The 22,421-nt window shown below is 46.1% G+C and overlaps 1 protein-coding gene across 1 annotated transcript in view; it reads left to right on the top strand.

The window, feature by feature from the left end:
* The window catches only part of USP35 (ubiquitin specific peptidase 35), a 63,801-nt gene extending 46,546 nt beyond the window's left edge, over window positions 1-17,255 (top strand). The window contains exons 7-11 of the mRNA XM_074955567.1: window positions 272-465; window positions 580-673; window positions 9,998-10,104; window positions 11,136-12,351; window positions 15,074-17,255. Coding sequence (XP_074811668.1) covers window positions 272-465; window positions 580-673; window positions 9,998-10,104; window positions 11,136-12,351; window positions 15,074-15,244 — 1,782 coding nt within the window. The 3' untranslated portion in view covers window positions 15,245-17,255. The remainder of the gene's footprint in view (window positions 1-271; window positions 466-579; window positions 674-9,997; window positions 10,105-11,135; window positions 12,352-15,073) is intronic.
* The last annotated feature ends 5,166 nt before the right edge of the window (window positions 17,256-22,421 follow it).

Genomic DNA, 22,421 nt, shown 5'->3' on the forward strand with positions numbered 1-22,421 from the left:
TTACTATGTGTCTGTGCAGTGCCTAGCACTGTGGGGTCCTGATCACACGTGTTGCTTCCAGCCACCGCTCTAATCCAAATAAAATAGAATAAATTATACTATGCTTAAGCAAGTCATAGTGCGGAGTCGGTACTGCCCCCTATGAGTTTCCAGTGACTTGAATTTCCCACTGAAGCTTTGCCGACGAGGTTCACTGGTACCTCTCAGTGATTCTTTATTACATCATAGGAAGTAAAATTGGTTTTGACAAAGATCTCTGGTTGTTTCTAAGGCTCTTCCAATTCCAAATGAAGACCGAATTAAACATTTATTGGGACAAAATGCTTGGACCTCCCAGAAGAATGAGCTGGCCTGTTTCTACCCACGCCTCGCTTCCAAATCTGACACAGGGAAGATTGGGCTAATTAACCTGGGGAACACTTGCTACATGAACAGCATCATTCAGGCTCTTTTCATGGCCTCTGAGTAGGTTTCCCTTCCCTCTCCTCTATCAAGAGTGCTGTGAGTTTGTCTGCGACAGAAACTGGGTTTCCCCAATGGCTAATTTTCTCTGTCTGTGTTTTTGATTTGCTTTTAAAGCTTTAGGCACTCGGTGCTGAATTTAACCGAAAGCAATTCTCAGCCCTTGATGACAAAGCTCCAGTGGCTCTTTGCATTTCTGGAGCACAGTCAGGTAATTATTGCACATTCTTGTTTGCACCGTTGGTGTCAGAAAGGCTCATCTGGATGCTACACCCTGCCTGGTTCAATTGCTGATAAGAGGCCTATGTGTCCTGGTGCAGTTTATAAAGTGCCAAATTCTGTTTCTATTATGTACTCCTGGAGGAATTCTGCACCACTGCGCAGTGCAGAATTAATGTTCTGTGCAGAATTTCATGTTTCCCCTGGAGACCTGGGACTGCAGAGTTGCTGGCTGTCATTAGGGGCTGCTGTACTCTGCAGAGCCCATCTCTCCAGCTCACAGTGAGCGGCGTGCCCAGCCTGGTGGGGATGGAAACTCTGCATGCTCTGGCTGCCTGGCTTGATCTTCATCTGCCCGGGGATGGGAGAAGGCATGGGAGACCTGGCTCTGGTAAAGGGTGAGGAAGGGCAGGGCCGCACTGCACTGTTTCCCCCGGCAGGACAGTAAAGAAGTGGTGGGGAGTAAAGGCTCTGGGAGGGATGGATGCAGGTGTCTCGGGCAGGGGTGCCCTATGGCTGGACTTTGGGGGGAGGGAGGTGCAGGTGTTTGGGCTCTGGGGGGCTCCGTGCAGCCCTCTCCAGTACCCTGCAACTGGAACAGGGTTGTCATAGGGGTTTTTTTTAATTCTCTGCTCCTGGGGGAATCTTTTTTCTTAGGGTCTGTATTGCTGACATACTTGTTGACAGGTATTTTGAAATAAATTACCCAAATAATTGAAACTGGAGTGATTATATTGTGTTATTTTGACAAATAAATATGCAGAATTTTAAAATATTGTGCACAGAATTTTTAATATTTTGGTGCAGATTTTCCCCAGGAGTAATTATGGGTTCAGATTTGGAAAAATATATGTGGTGGTCTCTCCCAAGCTTCTCACTCATGAGAATGGGCAGTCTTCAGATTATAATCTCCCCTGGCATGGTCAGTGTAATAGTTAATATTAACATTTAAATATTCATTCGTGTCAGTGGGTTTAGAGATGAATGAGTTGGCAGCTTTTGGAACTCTTGTTTCAGGCTGCCTGTAGACTCAGGCAAACATGGGGGAGGGATAGCTCAGTGGTTTGAGCATTGACCTGCTAAACCCAGCGTTGTGAGTTCAATCCTTGAGGGGGCCATTTAGGAATCTGGGGCAAAAATTGGGGATTGGTCCTGCTTTGAGCAGGGGGTTGGACTAGATGACCTCCTGAGGTCCCTTCCAACCCTGATATTCTATGATTCTATGATCAAAATAGTGGTGATACATGGCTCATAGTTTGAAGGTTATTTTCACAACCATAAAAGATCAAGGCCAAGATTTTCAAAAGTGACTGATGAGTGATTTTGGGTGCATCCATTTTGGATGGCCAATTTGAAGCCTCTGAGAGAGGCCACTGAAGGGTGATGGGTATTAATTCCCAAGCCATGGTCAGTAGAGAGCTGGCTCTTCCTCATTTCTAGATGATTGAAAGAAGATGAGAATGCATCAGTACTTTTCTGCTGTTGCTTTTCTATGCTAGCAACTGCTGTGGTTGCCACAAAGGTGTTACTCAACGGCTAGTGGGAGAGGAGGTGGACATCACAGTTATGAATAGAAGGGCATGGGCTCCACACAATTGCATGGATAGGGTGGTATCCACAAACCAATGGATATAAAGATGTGGTCATGCTTTGAAAACACTTGAACGTCCAGCATTGGGGATAACTCCGGATGTACTGTCAATGCTGGATAAGAGCTAATGTTGTCACACTTTGCCTAAGAGCTTGCTGCTTCATACTGTCTTCCTTCTCATTCAATCAGCTGCATTCCTACTGACTAAAATACGTGGTTACTCTTATTATCCATCTGACCCTGGGGCCCCGGGGGCATAACATGCGGCAGTGCTTATATGGTCAATCACACTGTCTCCCTGTCAGGGTTCCCTCCCCACTCTGAACTCTAGGGTACAGATGTGGGGACCTGCATGAAAGACCCCCGAAGCTTATTTCTACCAGCTTAGGTTAAAAATTTCCCCAAGGCACAAATCCTTTCTTGTCCTTGGATGGGTACTGCTGCCACCACCAAGTGAGTCGGACAAAGATTCAGGAAAAGGACAACTTGGAGTTTCTGTTCCCTAAAATATCTCCCCAAGCCCCGTCACCCCCTTTCCTGGGGAGGCTTGAGAATAATCTACCAACCAAATAGGTAAACCAGATTCTTAAAAAACAGAACTTTTACTTTTTTTTCTTTATAATAAAGAAGCACCTCTGTAAAATCAGGATGGAAGGTAACTTCACAGGGTAAGCAGATTCAAAACACAGAGGATTCCCCTCTCGGCAAAACTTTAAAGTTACAAAAACCAGGGATAAACCTCCCTCTTAGCACAGGGAAAATTCACAAGTTGAAAAGAAAAGGTAATCTAACGCGCCCTGACTTATTTACTTCCTCTTTTTGCAATATTGAGACTCATTTTAGGATGATTTTAGAAGGAGTTTTCTGACCTGATGCTTCTCTGCTTCCCCAGAGAACACACAAACAAAGCCTCCCCCCAACCCCCGATTTGAAAGTATCTTCTTTCCTCATTGGTCCTTTTGGGCAGGTGCCAACCAGGTTATTTAAGCTTCTTAACCCCATACAGGTAAGGAGGAATTCTAGGCTACCCTTAGCTGTATGATTATGACACTCCCTAACAGCTTCTAGCTATTGTCTCTTCTTTCAGCTCTTAATATCTCTTCTCATGCAGAGCTGTGTCCCCATCCATATTAATTAGATAGCCGCTTCCTCAAGGCATTAGTTACATTGCTCAGTAATATAGTACCTGCCTACAGTGATCAGAATAACGGGTGGAAGTTGTTTTATTTTTATAAAAGGATTTGGATCAAATTTAATGGAGGATCAAATGAACTGGTGAATGAATTAAGTGGAAGTCTCTGTACTAGTATATAAATAGTTTAAACATGGAAGGTGGAGATGAATAAAAGGGGACATGAAGAAAATATATAAAATAATGAGTGGGCTAGAGAAGGTAGATCAGTTAAATTGATGCTCCCAAGAGCAAGGAAACATTCAAGGAAATTGAGAGGTAGCCAGTTCAAAACTGATAAATGAAAATACTTTTCCATATAATATGCAATTAGCCTGTGGAACTCACTACCACAAAGTACCATAAGGGCAAGAGCTTAGAAGGATTCGGAAAGGGGTTTGTTTAGGGATTTATATGGACAACAGGAATATCCAGAGTTACCTTCGTACATCATAGTATAAACAATTAGATGTTAGGGATTAGAAGTAAACTTCCCTCGGGCCAGGTTATCCAGTAATCTCCTTCAGCAGGGTTTCTTCCTCTGAAGCAGTGGGTACTGGCCATTGTGGGAGACGAGATACAGGACTAGATGGACCCACTGGCCTGATCCATTACAACAACTCCTATGCTCCTAAGAATGAAGAGGAGGCTGAGTTGAAATGTGAAGAATTACCACTTCCACATGAGCCCTCAGAGAGGCAGAATAACATTCTCCAAGATGAAATGTAGCCAGGAGTCTGCTGTTAAGATGCTCCTGCTTATGCAAAATGTGCTGTGAGATTTTAAGGCATGTATGTGGCTGAAACCTTCATTTCAAGTCTCATTTGAAAGAGTATATAACACAAATAGAGCATGCACTTATATAGCACCTTTCCCTTGAGGATCTCAAAGCACTTTACAAATGTAGGCCCATTTCAATGACTTTGCTTTACAGGTGGGAAAATTGAGGCACTGAGACGTTAAACGACTTGCCTGAGGTCACACAGCAAGACAGTGGCAGAGGTGGGACTAGAAAACCTGCTTTCTGAGGCCTATTCCCTTACTCTAACCCCTGAATGCTCCCTAAGTGCAACGCACCAATGAAGTTTGCCCTGGTTCCTGAGTAGGGAGGCCATTCGTCTGGTTTAAAACGGGACTGTCCTAGTTTTGTAAAGTTCCGTCCCTCTCTGCTAGTGATTAAAACCAGACATGGCTTTGTCTGATGGAAATCTGTCTCTGGAGGAGGACGCCAGTGGGGGCGGTGCCTCTGCGGCGTGGCGGGGGCGGGCCCATGGCGTTCTGCTGTTCAGTCGGTGCAGCTGGGCCAGCTGCAGCAGCTGCCCTCTCCTCTCCTTGGCTGCTAGACGCTGCACACCAGGCAGCCAGCCGATACTTTGACGGGGCTAACAGCTGGTTAGACTCTGCAGGAAGGGGGCCAAACTGGCCTCTGTGCTGTCCCCTGTCAGGCATCAGGAAGCCAGCAAAAAGGAGGTTACAGTAGTCAACGTTTTGAGATTATGAGGAGGGACCAGAGTTTATGCAGGGTGCGCAGGATGAAAAAGGTCAGATTTTAGAAACAGCAGAGAGGAAAACACAGCTGGATGTGGCGGCACGGGAGAGGGAAGAATCAAAGAGGACTCACAAGTTAATGGTCTGAGCGGCGGATAGGGAAGATGGTGATATTTCAACAGCGAATGCAGGAAGGAGTTCCATTTTTTTGATCAGGTTAAATTTAAGATGAAGGGAAGACAACGAGGGGGGATGTCAGAGAGAGATCGAGAGGGCAGGGCTGAAGTACAGGATTGAAACTGAATGGATTGGAAAGGTAACTTTGCGCATCCAAGGCCAAGGACCGGGGCCTGGTGGCTGAGGGGGAGGTTGACAGGCTGTTAGAATGGAGGGCCTGATATTAAAAGTAACCTCAGGCTCTAGCAGGAACTCATGTCTGTTCCCTGGTAGTGCACCAGTAACTCATGTCTGTGTGTCTGTCCCTGGTGGTACACCAGTAAACAGTGTGAACAGAACTTGTGAGTGACAGTGTGCTTAAAAGGCTCTTAAACCTAGACTCCAGAGCCTGCCACACTTGACTCTCCCGAGCAGAACATGTGACTCCATCATGGTCGCGTCGCTGCCTTGTGTTTATCGAATACATCGGTGATGCTCATGCTCCAAACAGAGGAGAATCGCATATGGTTTACAGCCAACTTCTGGTCTGGGTAAGCAGCCAACAATGAAACAGTCTCTCTCTAACGGTGCCCTGGGGGCTTGTCTGAAAACGGTGGGAGAAAACCCTTTCTAGCAGAACTGCTGCATCTGCTATCAGCACTTGTGTGGCACCAGGGGCAGGGGTGGAAGCAGCACATGGCTGTATCTCAGAATAACTCGCTTACCTTAAATGCATATCACTGAGGCCATTCAAAAGCAGCTGGAATGTCTGGCTCGTGTTACGATCACCTCAGTGGGTCCCACATGTAGCTACTTCGTTGCAGAAAAGGGTAGCAAGTAGCAACATAACCAAAGGACTGTGGGATTCTAGGTTTGCTAACATCTGCTCCTTCACTTAGAGCAGAGGGTCAGATTCAGGTTTAGGGGAAGCAGGTGTGAACTTTATTGAAGCCAGTATTTTGCATATAAGAGTCAAAAAGAAGCTTCTTTACTGTACCCTGCTGGGCCTTTTGGTACTGGGCTCTTTGGGTTCTTATACTGTGCCTGTCCCATCACCATAGTAGGGGAACACATGGCAGTCTATCTGAACCATGGGAATTCTCTGAGTCTTTTAAAAAATCCTGGTCCCTGGTGGAAAATTAATAATCTCCATGATCAGGGTGACTACACCACTGCCCATACAGATAGCTTGTTCCCTCAAACTCTGATTCACAAGCAGTTCTCAGCTGTAGTCAATAAAGTCAACATCGTCTCTGAGTTTTTTTATAGTCACCGCACTGAAACGCAAGACGTCTGTTAATCCCGAATGGCCGAAAGAATATGAGTTCATTGCTGAAAGCAGGAACGGAGAGCATCGCGCATCTTGCAGCCTGTATAGGAGTGATGTAGCTGTCAGCAATCATCGAAAAGGAGACTTGAATCAACACATTTCTTCTGAAAAGTACAAACAGAACTCGTACAGTGCAGCTACTTCTGCTAATATGCAGAACTTCTTCAAAGCAAGCGTGTCACCTCATGCCGATAATGTGACTGCTGCTGAACTTTGCAAAGTGGTCCATGCTGTTATGCGTCACCATTCGTAACGAAGCATCAACGGTAGCATAAAATTTAATAAAACTATTTACCATGACTCGTCTGTGGCTGAAGACTTGACTTGTGGAAAAAGCAAGGCAAAAAGCATTGAGCAAGAACATTTTAGCCCCATATTCAATTCAGAAGCATTTAGACTATATTAAGAGTAATGATCTATATTTCTATTTGACCACTGATTCTTTAAATAAGGGAGCAGCAAAGTGTTTTTCTTTAGTCTTAATGTATTTCAGTTTTGAAAAAGGGATTCAAACTTTCTCCTGGATTTAACAGTGATAGTCAGGAAACTGCGCAAGCCTTTGTCACAGAAACATGTGGCTTTTGACCTCAGTTTGCAGAAGCTGTCAGCCTATGCAGCAGATAATGCCAGTGTAAATTACGGGAAGCATAACAAGGTTTACCTGAAACTAGGGCTGTCAATTAATCACTGTTAACTCAAGCAATTAACTGAAAACAAATTAACTTGATTAAAAAAATGAATTGTGATTAATTGGAGTTTTAATCCCACTGTTAAACAATAATAGAATACCAATTTAAATTTATTATAAATATTTTTGGATGTTTTTCTACATTTTCAAATATATTGATTTCAATTACAACACAGAATACAAAGTGCTCACTTTATATTATTATTTTTTATTACAAATATTTACACTGTAAAAAAGATAAACTAAAGAAATAGTATTTGTCAGTTCACCTCAGACAAGTCCTGTAGTGCAATCTCTTTATCATGAAAGTACAACTTACAAATGTAGAATTATTATTTTTACATAACTGCACTCAAAAACAAAACAACGTAAAACTTTAGAGCCTACTAGTCCATTCAGTCCTACTTCTTGTTCAGCCAATCGCTAAGACAAACAAGTTTTTGTTTACATTTACGGGAGATAATGCTGCCTGCTTCTTATTTACAATGTCACCTGAGAGTGAGAACAGGCATTCGTATGGCACTGTTGTAGTCAGTGTTCCATGCTATTTACGTGCCAGATATGCTGAACGTTCATATACCCCTTCATGCTTTGACTTGTAGATTGCAATTCTTATCTCTTTTTACAGTGCAAATATTTGTAATAAAAATAATAATATAAACAGTACAAAGTATAAAATATTTGTAATAAAAAATAATGTATATGTATATATAATATCCGTATGTCTATAATATAAGAATGTATACATAATACACAAATAATATATTTGTAATAAAATAATATAAATAGTATAAAGTATAAAATATTTGTAATAAAAAATAATAATATAAAGTGAGCACTCTACATTTTGTATTCTGTGTGGTAGCTGAAATCAATATATTTGAAAGTGTAGAAAAACATCCCAAACTATTTATAATAAATTGAAATTGGTATTCTATTATTGTTTAACAGTGGGATTAAAACTGCGATTAATCGTGATTAATTTTTTAAATCATTTGACAACCCAGCAGAAACTGAAAAATGCCAACAGGGACACTTTAGCAGCCAGTTGCTTAGCACACATTCTTCATAGCACAACAGAGGAGGCTGCAAAAAAACGTTGTCAGTGTAGAACATTTAATTCTAAAGGTTTATTCTCACTTCAGCGTTTCTGCTCCTGGAACAGAACAATGAAAGGCGATTTGTGACCGTGAGGTGGAAGAGTGCAATCTATTGAGACACGTTACCAGGTGGCTGTCTCTTTTGCTGGCAGTCAATAGATTACTGAAGTGCTGGAACCCGCTACCCAGTGATTTCTAGGGTCTAGGAGAGGAGGAGTGTCCCAAAGTAATCTGGAAATGCTTGGGTAACAAGGGGGGTACCAGTGAGGTTGCTGAACTATATTTGCTCTTTGTGAGCCATGCTCTGAAGCTATTCACGGATTGTATTGAAGCTTTAGAAGCCAAGTGCTTTAGTGTTCTTTTAGTGCATGAGCTCACGAAGGGACTGAATATGAAACTGGAGGGAAGGATTAGAGACAAATTCTTTGGATACATGTGAATTCTATGCTCCAGGGATTTACTCAAAATATTCCTGGAAGGTGTAAAAAGGGCTTCATGACCTTTATGAAAGAGCAAAGAAGTATCTGCATGACAGGTATGACTTCCCTTTGCTTTCACAGCAAAGTGTTCCGGTTAGCTCTTGAAAAACCCATCAGCTTTGAAGAATTTTTCTGAAGCTGTATGCGCTTGTAGCATGAAAGAATGAAGAATTTGGCATGGTAGAAAGTCTAATCTCTTCTCTTGCATTAAAGGATTGCCTGCCTCATGAAGAGAGGTACCCAAAAAATTTCACCGGAGCACAGGGCAACTTCAAGGACTTGAAGAAAATTCAGCTGTTACATCTCTTCAGTACCACATGGCAATGCTCACACAGAGAGGGTTTTCTTTTTGATGATCACATCTTGGAGAAATGAAAAGATACAGAGATCATGAAAGTGGAGCTCCATATATGTGTCAGTTCAACAGAGGAATGCAAGAATATGTACACTGAACAAGAACAAAGAACTTCTGAAGGCCTGGGATGGGCACCGATAAAAGGCTATGGTATTCTGTGAATTTTGGCACACCACACAAACTGCTTCTCGCTAGCAAGCCTAACTGCCTTTACATTGTCCCATTGTTCCCTACACACAAATGAACACCGTCTTTTACTGAGAAAGTTCTGAGTGACGTTGTAATATTTCATGCCATTGTGTGTAATCATAAACAGAATTGAATGCAGGGTTTGCAGGCTGTTGCACTGTCGAGCTTGCCAAAAAATCAGGACTAGTCTTTTACAATAATACTCAGGAATGAGCTGGGCATTTTAAATGTGGCAGTGTTTTCGTACAGGTTTCATTTGCTAACGTTTCCACATGTGGGGTCACGCCGGCGGGAGTGGGGATGCCCTATATTCTGGGGATGCGTCAGCGGCCACCCTACTCCCTGAGTTTGCCGTGTACCAGCATTCCAGTGGTAAAAAGAAATCTTTTTATTGTCCTGCTAATGTTACACTTCAGGGACAGTTTTAAACCTGGAGTTTTATTGAACTCAGTATCAACCCCCCGCCCTCCAAGCAAACAGTTTGCGCAAGCCCCGCTCAGTTCTTTCAGAGCACATACCACTTTGCTGCAACCAGAGCTGTCTGCTTTGGCCCCCTCAGCAGACCTTCAGTCCTTAAAGGGACAAGGCACAGGTACCTCTATTCCCGACGTTCGCTGATGCGTGCTACGCTGCCTCCCAACAGGTCTCCGTGACTGACTGTGTCTGCAAGGGCCTGACCCAACTCTCATTGAAGTGAATGCAAAGTGATGCCCAATGGGAGTGGGACCGGCCTTAAATGCTTCTCTTCCTCTCATTTTGTTGTTGCCAGCGACCTGCTATCTCACCTGAAGGCTTCCTCTCAGCCTCCTGGCCTCCTTGGTTTAGCCCTGGAGCTCAGCAGGACTGTTCTGAATACCTGAAGTACCTGCTGGATCGGTAAGTGGAAGCCTTTGTACACGTTTAGAGTGTAAACTTTTTGGGGCAGGAGGCAGGTCTCTCTCTGTTCTGGGTTTGTACAAGGCAGAGCCTCCTAAACACAACATGATAAATGATAACAGAGATGCAAACAGCTGTTCATCTGGGTCATTGTGCTCATCCCCTGCCAATGTGGGATTGTTCCCTAGAGAGAAAGTTGGACAACTAATATCAGTGATCATTTCCAAGGCTTTCTAAACACTGTATTGACTCACAGGTGAGTAATGTACTGGGGGTCTGAGTGAGTGAGGTTACCCTGGACTAGCTGGGCCCACCGAGGGGATAAGGAAGCTAGTAATGTCAGCTAGGGCCCAAGGGGGTTCTTTAGTTCACAGGCTGGAGCACTGTGTGTTTGGAGCTGAAGGAGAAGGGTTCTAGTCGCAGCTTCAATTATAAAGCCCTACTTTAGGATCTCCTGTATATAAACTTTGGCTTGGAAAAATCAGTTTGGCCTGAAAATTGCCACATACACCCTGAAGGCAAAGGGGATTGTCTCTGCCGAGTGTGTGGGAAAATCTGACTATTTCTGAATGACAAGCATTTAAAAAAAACGCACCCCTGTTTGAAATTTTGACTTTTGTCTAAAATTTCTGTCTCTCTCTGTAGCTCAAAAGCCACAGATCCTCTTCAAATCCCAGCTGCAGGTGGGCACGCAAAGGAGTTCTGGCAGAAATGGGGTGTGTGGCACATGTAAAGTGTATGCGCCCCAAATCCCATCCCCTCACCCCCACTCAGGCAGAAGAACCGCATCAGGCAGGACCCTCCAGGCCAAGCTTTACCGTGTGGGGAGTCACCAGCCATAAGGAGAGGAAACTCCATAAAGTGATAGTCTTTGGCTGAAAGTGTTGAGAAGTTGAAAGTACATCAACCTCCTAGGGAGTTGGGCGTGAAAAAATAAGTAGTGAGAGGCTGTCTGTGGATGAGGGACCACACGTTGGAGGTCACTGGTCTGTTGTGTGATTTCTAATGCAGGTGTTTTTCCTCTGCCAAAGGCTACATGAAGAAGAGAAAACTGGGAAAAGAATTTACCAAAAGCTCAAAGAGTCCAACTTGATGCCTCAGGCTGAGGAGCGCCACTACGTAAACAAGACATTAATTGAGAAAATGTTCGGGGGTAAGATGATGACAAAAATCCGCTGTCTGAAGTGTCTAAATGTCTCCTCCCGAGAAGAAGCCTTTACAGACCTGTCCTTGGCTTTCCCACCGTCCAACAGACACATGCGTCTGCAGAGCTACACAGCAGTTTTACCAGTGGAAGAAATCGGCCCACAGGTTATTGAGCCACCCATAAAACCACAGAGTCAGGCAATGGAATCTCCAAGGAGGCAAAGGAAGCACCCCGTGTCTGGAGAACCTCCCGTCCGGCTCTTGCCAGTAGAAACAGTAGGGTTCCAGGAAGCAGAGGGACAAGCGACTCCTTTCATCCTGAGATCCGACAGAGATCACGTCAGTCTGGAGGCAGTGAAAGATCCACTGCTGGCTTTTGGAGAGCAGACCTGTGGCTCCGAGGACTCCAGATCTGTCCCGGACTTGATCAACTATTTCTTATCACCGGAGGTGCTGACATCCGAGAATAAATATCACTGTGAGAAGTGTGCTTCCCTGCAAGATGCGGAGAAAGTGGCCGAGCTGACGGAGGGGCCACACTACCTTGTCCTCACCCTGCTGAGGTTCTCCTTTGACCTGAGGACCATGAAGAGGAAGAAGATCCTGGATAATGTCTCAATTCCATTGGTGCTGAAGTTGCCGGTCCTGGTTGCCTCTGAGGACTCCGGTGAAGTTTGCCAGAACAGGAATGGATTTGTGTCCATGGTGTATGATCTCTGCAGCGTGGTGGTCCATTCTGGAGTCTCCTCAGAGAGTGGCCATTACTATTGTTATGCCAGAGAGTGTACCAGTACTAGTGCCAGCAGTCAGCCAAGGGACGGGGCACAGAAAAGCACGTCAGACAAGCAGATGGACTTTGAAATCCAGTGGTACCTCTTCAACGACACCAGGGTATCCTTTTCCTCCTTCGAATCGGTCAGCAACGTGACCTCTTTCTTCCCCAAAGACACGGCCTACGTGCTCTTCTACAGGCAGCGGCCTTGCAAGCAGAGCTGGGCCGTGCATGAGGCCGTTTCAGACGCCGTCCGGCTGCGTGGGGATCCTTCTCCCAGTAAAGACTTGATGGAAGCCATTTCCAAAGATAACATCCTGTATTTGCAGGTAACTCCATTTACCTTCTGCACCACGTTTTAGGGGACTGATTCTGCTTCCATCGAAATCAGTGTCAGCTTTTCTCTTCGCTTCAGTGGGAGCAGGCCTGTAGGTTACACTCATGGTTCCCAAAAGTTGAATCTCATCTCCCTTTTAAATCCAAATGTAAAGAGTTTCATTATTATTTGTATAACAGTAGCTCCAACTGAGATCAGGGCCCCATTGTGCCAGGCAATGCACAAACACAGAGTGAGACACTCCCTGCCCTGAGGAGCTTACAGTCTAAATCAGTGTTGGGCCTGTGGGCCGCAGGTTGCCCACCACTGGTCTAAATAGATAGGTCAAAGTGTGGTAGGGGGAAAACAGGCCCAGAGGGGGAAGTGACTTGCCCAAGGTCACACAGCAAGTTGGTGGCAGAGACATAATTAGAACCCAGATCTCCTAAATCCTAACCCAGGGGCCTAGTTTATGTGTTGCTTTCAACTGGTCTTGGTACAGTAAGCACCTGGGACTGTTGTGAAGGATGCTATATACATGTATGCTGACAACCATTTTCATTCACCATCATCAAATCTAAGTGCATTGCCAACCACGGCAAAATAAACCCCTTAACACACTAGTAAAGTAAGGATTATTCTTATTTAAAGATAGGGAAATTTAGGCACAGAGAGGCAAAGTGACTTGCCCAAGGTCACATAAGAAGTCTGTGGCAGAGAACACCCATTTCCTGCCTCCTAGTCTTATTCCTTAAGTATATTCCACCCATTGCTGTTGTGTGTGTTGTGTTTTTTATACCAGACAGAACGTAGACATAAGGACTCATTGGCTTAGTGTGGCTATAGCCCCATGACTGTTTGGGGAGAATCATCCCAACCAGCTACATGTTCATTGCTCCCTCTCCTGCCTGCCTTGTTTGAGTTTTCTGGTTTCCTATGAGCATGGTCTGTGCATTTGTAGCCGGACTTCAGCTGGTTTCTGGGACTAACAGCAGGTTTCCTCCTGACTGCACTGCCTAGAGTGCTGCTGACCTGGCCTGAATTGTATAGAAGGTTTTGGCATGGCTTCGTTTAGGTGTTTGAGTGACTTTAGTCCTCAGACGAGGTGCTACACTGCCAGCCCTTCAGCCAGAACACCTTCCTCATACACGCAATGGCTACAGCGGGGTAGCGGCTGCATAAAGCTTCCTGCCGTAATAATAATGCCTCAGGGCCGATCCCTCCAGATCAAGGCTAAGGATGGGAGGGGAGTTCAGTCTCTTGGCTCACTCGGGTGGAATGGTCCGCAGAAAGGTTGAGTGGTAGGCAGGGTTACATGCTGGCCCTCTCCGCACTACAGTGCAGTCAGTCACCCTCCTTCCAAGGGTCTCTCTGCTGTGACTGCTTGTACAAAGGCGGTGTGATGGTTTTTTGGGGCTGTGAGCCCTTGTCCATAGACCAATTCAATGAGACTTTACTGCCAGGGCAGGGCAGACAAGGGTTGCCACAGGGCAAGAAAAAGGGGGGTCTCCTGTCAGAGGTGGGTATGACCCACCCAGGACAGGGTGAGGTTTGATCCCCAGTGTCCATTTGTCATTCATGCCCACTCCTGTGTAATGGCAGGTCTGTACATTACATGACCCTTCCCCCAGGGTCAGCAACAGCTTTTCCTCATTGCTTTGTAGTGTGACATAAAGAGAGGAATTTAGCCCCATCGAGGGAACAGTGGCGACTTTACTGAGAATATGTAACAGGAGAGTGGGCTTATGCTGTTAGGACCAGTTTCTCAGCGGGTGTCAGATCAGTTAGTTTGATTGAAATCAGCTGCGCCAACTTACAGCAGCAGAGGGTCTGACCCTCATGTTCTCCAAGAAGGCTGGAAAGCAGGAAGAAGATGTGAGACCTCAGAATAGAAACAGGACAAACATTTTGAGTTTAAACTTCCATAAGCAGCAGGGGTATCCCATCAGAAGTCACAGGGCCCGTTCCAAAGAGAAGAGCCCAAAGAAAGGGAATTCTTCCCTCTACTCACTTAGACAGTTGGCATCGGCTAGCAATTGTCCCTCTTGTTACTTGTTCTCTGTCTGCTATTGCGATATGAAATAATCACTGCTTTTCATTTACGCTCCTCTGTCTGGGTTCTTCCCCCTCTCGCTGCTGTCTGTGCTTCACACACTGAGATAGCTGAGCCACGATCGCTCGAACAGTCAGAAGAAAGGACATACCTTTCTTATGTATCTCGGAGGTGCAGACTCATGCACAGGAGGTCTTGGTTGGGGTATGTCCCCAAGGACTTCACACCTTTTACAGGCTTCTAAAGCAGAGTCAGGTTTCTAGGGCCCAAGCCTGCCAGATACTGAGCATCCTCAGCTCCTGTTGACTTTAAACAAGTGTTTGAGGACCGTGGCACCTTGCATGATCAGGGAGGGTGTTTGTTTCCCTTCTGCCTACCGTGAATTCCGTAATGGGCATTGATGGTGGCCAGGGCCACCTTGCCACCTCAATCAGAGCTTCTACTAGAAATATCAGCCGTCACTTCCCCCGTCACGCAGAACCTAGGAGTTCCACTTCCATGTTTCATGCCTTATCTGCTGGACCACATGTTCTTTTTGGTTTAGGGCCAGCAGCTCAGTCTCAAGAGCCAGCCTCTCTACTGGGAGCAGCTTTCTCACATACATTCCTTTGATGTGCGTGAATCACTAGACTTCAGATAAACAGGCCTGGCTTGTTTTTGTTTTTGTTTTCCTTTCTCCCAGGAACAAGAAAAGGAAGCAAGGAACAGAGCTGCCTACATTTCAACCTTGCCCAAATCCCCTCTGTGGTGGAGAGATTTTGACAGGGACAAGGATGACGAAGGCTCCTCTGGGGGCTGCGGTCCAGCTGCTGGAGGTGGAGGCTCCGGCTCGTTTCATGGACTAGTCTTCTAAAGGTGCCACTGAACACGAACACTAACTATAAACAACAAGCAAGAAGCCCCGCTTCAACTTCATTTCTAACCAAGCCGCGGGGCCCACAGAGGCCAGAGTCTCCTCTCACCTCCTTTGAAGTCAGTGTTACCAAGGAGAGGAGTTTGGCCCTGACTCCTGTCTAAGTAGAAGGACTTGCTGCTGATTCAGGGAACACATTGCTGGCTGGAGTTAAATCACCAGCACATGGAGATTCCCGTTGCTTTCTATGCACTTGGTCTGAACGCCTTAAATAATATTACTAGCTTCTGAGCTCTGCGGTGATGAGCTACTGACTGATAACTAAGCGAAGTGCCACTTTCTTAACTGTAGCATCATCTTGCTGCTGGGTACACCGTTGATCAAGACTGGGGCAGGAAAGGGGCAGGGAAACAGGACTCTTTTGGAAGAGACCAAGTGCAGCACCAGTGACCCAAATGCAGAGCCCCAAATCTTCCACATGGAAATGGGATCTGTGGCCAAGGTCTTCCAGAAGGGCCTAGAGATTTTCAGATGCCTCAGATTTTGGGTGCCCAACTTGTCGTGCCCCTTAAAGGAGCCTGATTTTCAGAAAGTGCTGAGTATCTGCCCTCAGAAAATCAGAGCCCCTTTAAGGCATCCCACATTGGGCACCCAAAATCTGAGACACCGTAAAATTGCTCATCACTTCTGGAAATCTTGCCTTGTTGAGATCATAGGGTGCAGCAGCCACAGCTCCATCTTAATCCTAGCAGCCAGGCATCTTGATTCAAGATGGAGTATGGGATGCCAGTAGAGTATGCTGGCATGGTGTCTGTGATCATGACTCTCGCTAGCGGCTGGTCCCAAACAGCTCTTATAGTCTGCCGCTTCCTCACTCCCTGCAGGGCCGACTCCTCTGGTGTGAGTGGGATGGAGTTGTGCTGTTTATGCCCAAGGGGCTGGGTTCAGTTCCTACTGCTGACTGTGGTGTGTGTGCGTGAATATTGTGTATCCATAGAATTAAAAAAAAAAACCCCAAATCCTGAATTGAATTCAAATGACAAAAGCAGGAAATCTATTAGAGAGGCTAAATGCAGCAGACCAATTAGGGAATGAGTTGTTTGTTCCGTTCTAATTAGTACTATCCAACCCTTTTGAGGTTTGCCCACCACTAGCACAATTTCCTCTCACTTCTAATCATTCTAGCCCTCATTGGGTTTTTCCTGAAGGATCAGCAGATGCACAATCCCACTCCAGGGCTCTTATTCAAGCAAAACTCCCATTAAAGTTAGGATGTCGCACCTTTCTGGAGTGAAGTGTGCGCATCTTTGTTCCACCATGAGGGAATTGCATTACAAGAGAAGAGGGCCTGTCTGGCAAAGTCTCTCCTCCCTTTCACCTTGTGTAGCGATGGCAGGCCCGCTCCATGCTCTGCAGTAGCAAGGGGGCTCTGGGAACTGCAGGATGCCTCTGAAATCCCTCCCCATATTATAGCTAGATAAATATACATAGCATACATATGCTAATTCCCAGGAAAAGAAAGCTGTAGTAAGATCAGCTCCTCTTCATTCTCAGCTGGGAGCAAGATTTAGCTGGCTCCTCTTTACACAGACTGGAAGAGCAAGAACCCAGAATTCCTCCTTAGTCTTTCCTCAGCGGTGACTCTCACTGAAGGCAGAGTTTAGTGAGTGTTTGACCTCAGGCAAAGGAACTTAAAGTTGAGTAAAACGATGGTCACAATTTTCATTTTGGGTGCCCAACTGTGGGCCTGATGTTCAGAGCTGCTGAGCATGCACAAGCCCAGCTGAAATCAATGGGAGCTGTGGATGCTCAGGACTTCTAAAAAAAAAAAATCTGGTTTTAAGATGGGCACCTAAACAAACCAAGACGCCCAAAACCAGTCGCCACTTTTGAAAATATTTGAAAAGCGGGGAAATGGCTGATAAAGGGAAGGAAAATCTCAAGCTTCCTAGAAACCATTCAGGACTTTCACACCTATTTAACTATATCAGAGTTCATGGTATTGGGGGGGGGGGGTAATAGCAGGAAATAATGGGAAGACAATCAAGCTTTAGTCATGAAACTCTTAGATTTGGGGTGGCATTTTCAAAAGTGGCGCCTGCAGTCACTGGGCATTAGACAGCTGACCCACTCAGGCAGGTTTGAATTTCCCAGTGGCAGCTAGATCCACAAAGGGGTCTTAAACTCAGCATTGCAACACCTAACCTTTAGGTACCTTTAAAGGGGGTTCCACTTGCCACAGGTCCACCTCCTTGGAGGTAGGTCTGGAAATTAGCTCTCTCCCCATCTGGCTCCTCCTGCCATTACTCATGTTGTGACTCATCTCTCTCTTCACAACTCAAGCTGCGCTCTCTCTTTGTGGCTCAGCTCCCCGGCCAGGTCACTATATGGTTCCTCCTCTTCCTGGGTAACAAAGTCCCACTGGAGAAGCTGTCTGGATGCTGTCTCAGATGGTCTCTGTTCCACATCTCTGGGTCTGTGCCACTTTGCCAGTGGCTGGTAGGGGAACCCAGTCCTCCCTCTATGCTTCATTCCAGCCCAGGGGCCCTGTGACTAGCAGCCAAGGTCTGCACTGTCCCATTCCTTGCTGCTGTTTCCCTGGGCTTCTTCCCAACCTTTCTTAGGCTGGTTCTCCTCCAGGTGCAGCATCTAAGGATAACTGGCCCTTCCTGACCCATGTTAACGCACTCAAGGCTTGTGTGGGCTACACACCCCGTCACAGTACCCTGCCATTGAGTGGAATCTGTGGCCCTTTGTTCAGAGCCCAGACTCCCTATACAACGCGTGGCGAGAGTTAGGCACCTAGGACTGGAATCCACAAAGCCAGCCACCAACCCTCTTGTGGAGTTAGGCGCCTAAGCCCTTTCTCATATGAGGAGGGGGAGGTAGTGGTAGCGGTCCCTGCCCCTCTCTTCAGCCCACTGTTTGAGCACTCGCCCCGTCTGTGGGAGGCCTGTGTTCCAATCCCCCTGCTCCAATGCATATTTAATTAGTTATACACAGTGGAACAGCTTAAACAGAAGAGATTGAGAGAGATTTTCCCCAGACTACCCCACCACCTCTGGGCTCTAGCACTGTTTTGTACAGGGCCCAGTCAGGTGGCTTCTGAGCATGCCCACCCCATCACATCCCAAAGGCGAGCTAGGCAGGGGCATGCCTAGTTTGAGAACCCTGTTGGAGCTTAGATGTGAGCTTGGTGCCCAGGCATGTAGATTGCTGCATGCCTAGAGGTGGATTTTTTAGGCGTTTGGGGGCCTTCCAGCAGAAATGTAGGCATCTAGGGACTGTAGGTGCCTAGAGAGTTAGGCAACAGCTGAGCAGGGCTTTTGAGAAGCTCTGTTTTGGATTTAAGTGCTTAAATGTCAGTTATGCACCTAAATCCCTTGATGGAGCTAACTCTAGGGCCTGCCTGCATCTTTATATGCCTAAATACCTTTGTAAATCTAGCTGTAGGTGACTTAGGAGTCCATGTCCCATTTAAGCTGTTGACTTTCAATGAGGCTTCGTTACACAACATACTGTCAGCCAGTGCAATTCATTGCCAGGGGATGTTGTGAAGGCCAAAACTATATCTGGGTTCAAAACAGAGTTCAAACCCTATGCTTTGGGTTCAAACCCCATGCTCTGGGCATCCCTAGCCTCTGACTGCCAGAATCTGGGAGTGGGTGACAGGGAATGGATCACTCAATAATTACCCTGTTCTGTTCATTCCTTCTGAAGCACTTGGCACTAGACACTGTCAGAAGACAGGATACTGGGCTAGAGGAACCTCTGGTCTGACCAGTATGGCCACTCATATGTGACTATATCGTTTTGTGTTTTTAGTGCTGCAACTGGGCCACTGGAGCACTTCAGCTTAGATCCCACCTACGCTGACAGGAGGGGTTCTCCTCTTGGCATAGATAATCCACCTTTCCAAGAGGTGATAGCTAGCTTGACAGAAGAATTCTTCCATTCACCTACCGCTGTCTACACTGAGGTTAAATTGGTTTAATTACGACGCTTAGGGGTGTGGTTCTTTCAAACCTCTGAGTGATGTAGCTGGGTTGACCTAACTTTGTAGTGAAGACTTCTATCAACTTAGCGACTGCCTCTTGGGGAAATGGATTAGCTACACCAATGGGAGAACCCCCTCCTGTTGGCATTGCTACTGTGCACAGGGGCTACACAAGGCCCCTCATGCTCCTTGCACACATGTTAGGCCAGAGTCTTGGGAATAATCATCAGGGTCCTGATTAGGCAGGTGCAATCAGTGGCTGTGTGAGATGGCTATTGTGGGCTAGGAGTGTGGTTTCTGCCCACTGAAGCAGGGCCTACTTACGGCAGTTGGGGGTCTATGGAGGTGTCATTTTGTTGGGGGAGGGACAGGAAGTGGGGGGTGTCTGAGGGCTTGCACTACACTAGCATTTGATACCTCAGTGCAGAACAAGCTGGTTACATTGCCCTAAGAGTTAATCTGAATCTGCTTTTAATTTCCTAGCTGGGGTTCCCTTCTAGTAATGCTTCATCAGCCTGCCCTGGCCTGCTGGTATGCTGCACTACAATAGCATCAGAGCCAAGGATGAGGGCTGTACTCCCAAAACAACTCTGGGCACTCATTTGATCAATTAGCAACATGGCGGGTGAGTGGGCAGGCAGGGAGGAACAGAGATGGCACATGACTCAAGGCAGTTTGCAGTCTTAGGAGGACAGATGCATCTCATCTTTGAAACTCCAGGGCACAAAGGAAAGATCATTATTAAACCCAGGCTGTATTGTAAAATACTGAGCATCTACAGTCAGTTTTTTTTCTTTTTATGTATATCTATATCAATATAGATAAAAAACAAAAAAAAGACAAAGAATGCAGGACTATGACCACTATCCCCACAATTCTGCTACAGCCTCACTGAATCATTTCTGTGGGATTATTGCTGCTATTTGATGGTGTCATCTATTTCTTTCAAATCATTATGTAGACAGCTATGTCTATTGAGTGATTTTAAGGAATTAACCAGGGGGGAGAGGTTTAAATAAACAGCTCTAAATGATACACAAGTTGAAAAAAGGATCTCTGTTCCCCTGCTTTTATAGATATCATAACAGAAATAAAGGACTTGCAAAAATAAGAATTGTATTCATACTAAGTTATTAGCTGTGCCATGTTAAATCCAGTAGAAAAATTCTGCTCTGAATTACACTGTTGTAAATCTAGCGTATAGCCCCATTAAGGCCACTGGCTAAGAGCAACCATTTTAGTGGAGTTACGCCATTACCAATGAGAGCAGAATGTGGCCCAAGCTCTGTAATTATATAGTTTAAAAGGAACACAATTAAAAAGTACAGTGATACCCGCTGTTATCAGTCTATTGTGTAACCCTTCTGTCCAGGGGGGATTCCAAATGTTTGACTTCTACTAAACTTCACTTTATTATTTGTCTTACAGTAGCACTAGAGGTGTCGTCTGAAATCCAGGCCCCCATTGTGCTGGGTGCTGTACATAAACATTGTAAGAGACAGTCTCTGCCCTGAAGAGCCTACAATTTAAATAGACAAGAGGGACAACAGGGTGGAAGAAATGAAGTATTATCATCCGCATTAACAGATGGGAAACAGAGACAGAGATTAAGGGCTGGTTTACACTTAAAACTGCTATGGTGGCATGGCTGCGCTTCTGTAGTGCTTCAGTGTAGACAGTACCTGAGCTGACGGGAGGGATTCTCCTGTTGTATATGTAACCCACACACCTCCTGGGTGTGGTGTTCTGTCCCATCTAGTGGCACTGAGACCAGTTAGACAGGGAGATTGTGTCTGCTCTACAGCCTTAGCTAACAGCCAGTTGACTTTTACCTCATGCAGTAGAGGTTCATGCACTAAGCTTTATAGGCCCCAGGTTCGATCCTGCCTGCCCACAACTGTCTTATTATCTATCCCTTTCTTAATGATGCCCAACATTCTCTTTGCTTTTTTGACTGCCGCTGCACATTGAGTGGATGTTTTCAGAGAACAATCCACAATGACCCCAAGATCTTTCTTGAGTGGTAACAGCTGATCTAGACCCCATTGTTTTATCTGTATAGTTGGGATTATGTTTTTCAATGTGCATTATTTTGCATTTATCAACATTGAATTTCATCTGCCATTTTGTTGCCCAATCACCCAGGTTTGAGAGATCCTTTTGTAGCTCTTCACAGTGTGCCTGGACCATAACTATCTTGAGTAGTTTTGTATCAGCTGCAAATTTTGCCGCTTCATCGTTTACCCCTTTTCCCAGATAATTTATGAATATGTTAAATAGGAATGGGCCCAGTACAGACCCTGGGGGACACATTATTTACCTCTCTCCATTTGAAACAGGTATCACGCGGATGTATGCGTAGTGTGTTTAAATATTCGCAAGGCATCTGCTAAGTTCTTGCATTTCACTTGTTTGTGTCTGACTAAAGAAGAAATTATTCATATTTGATTTAATCATTCCACATGTGATTGTAAACCCAGAGGAACTTTAGTATTCCTTATATATAAGTATAGTAGAAAGAGGTAGGGTTGCCAATTTTATACTTGCACAAATCTGAACACCCTTGCTTCGCCCTGTGACCTGCCCCTTCTCCAAGGTCCTGCCCCTGCTCACTCCATCCCCCCCTCCCTCTGTCACTTGCTCGCCCCACCCTCACTCACTCATTTTCACCGGGCTGGCTCAGGGGGTTGGAGGGCTCGGACTGGGGAGTGCGGGCTCTGGGGTGGGGCTAGGGATGAGGGATTTGGGGTGCAGGAGGGTGCTCCAGGCTGGGACTGAGGGATTTGGAGGGCGGGAGGGGGATCAGGGCTGGGACATGGGGTTGGGGCGCGGGGGTGTGTGTGTGAGGGCTTCGGTTGGGGGTGTGGGCTCTGGGGTGGGTATGGATATGAGGGGTTTGGGGTGTGGGAGAGGGCTTCGGGCTGGGGTAGGGGGTTGGGGTTCAGGGAGGGGTTCTGGGTGGGTCCAGAAATGAGGGGTTCGGGATGCAGGAGAGGGCTCCAGCCTGGGGGTTGGTATGCAGGGGGGGGGGGGAGTGCATACTCTGGGGTGGGGCTGGGGATGAGGGATTTGGGTTGCGGGAGGGGGCGCTGGGCTGGGGCAGATGGTTGGGGGTGTGTGGGTGGAGGAGTGCAGGCTCTAAGAAGGAGTTTGGGTGCAGGAGGGGACTCCGGGCTGAGG

Source organism: Natator depressus, chromosome 1, assembly GCF_965152275.1.
Source record: "Natator depressus isolate rNatDep1 chromosome 1, rNatDep2.hap1, whole genome shotgun sequence".
NCBI lineage: Eukaryota > Metazoa > Chordata > Testudines > Cheloniidae > Natator > Natator depressus.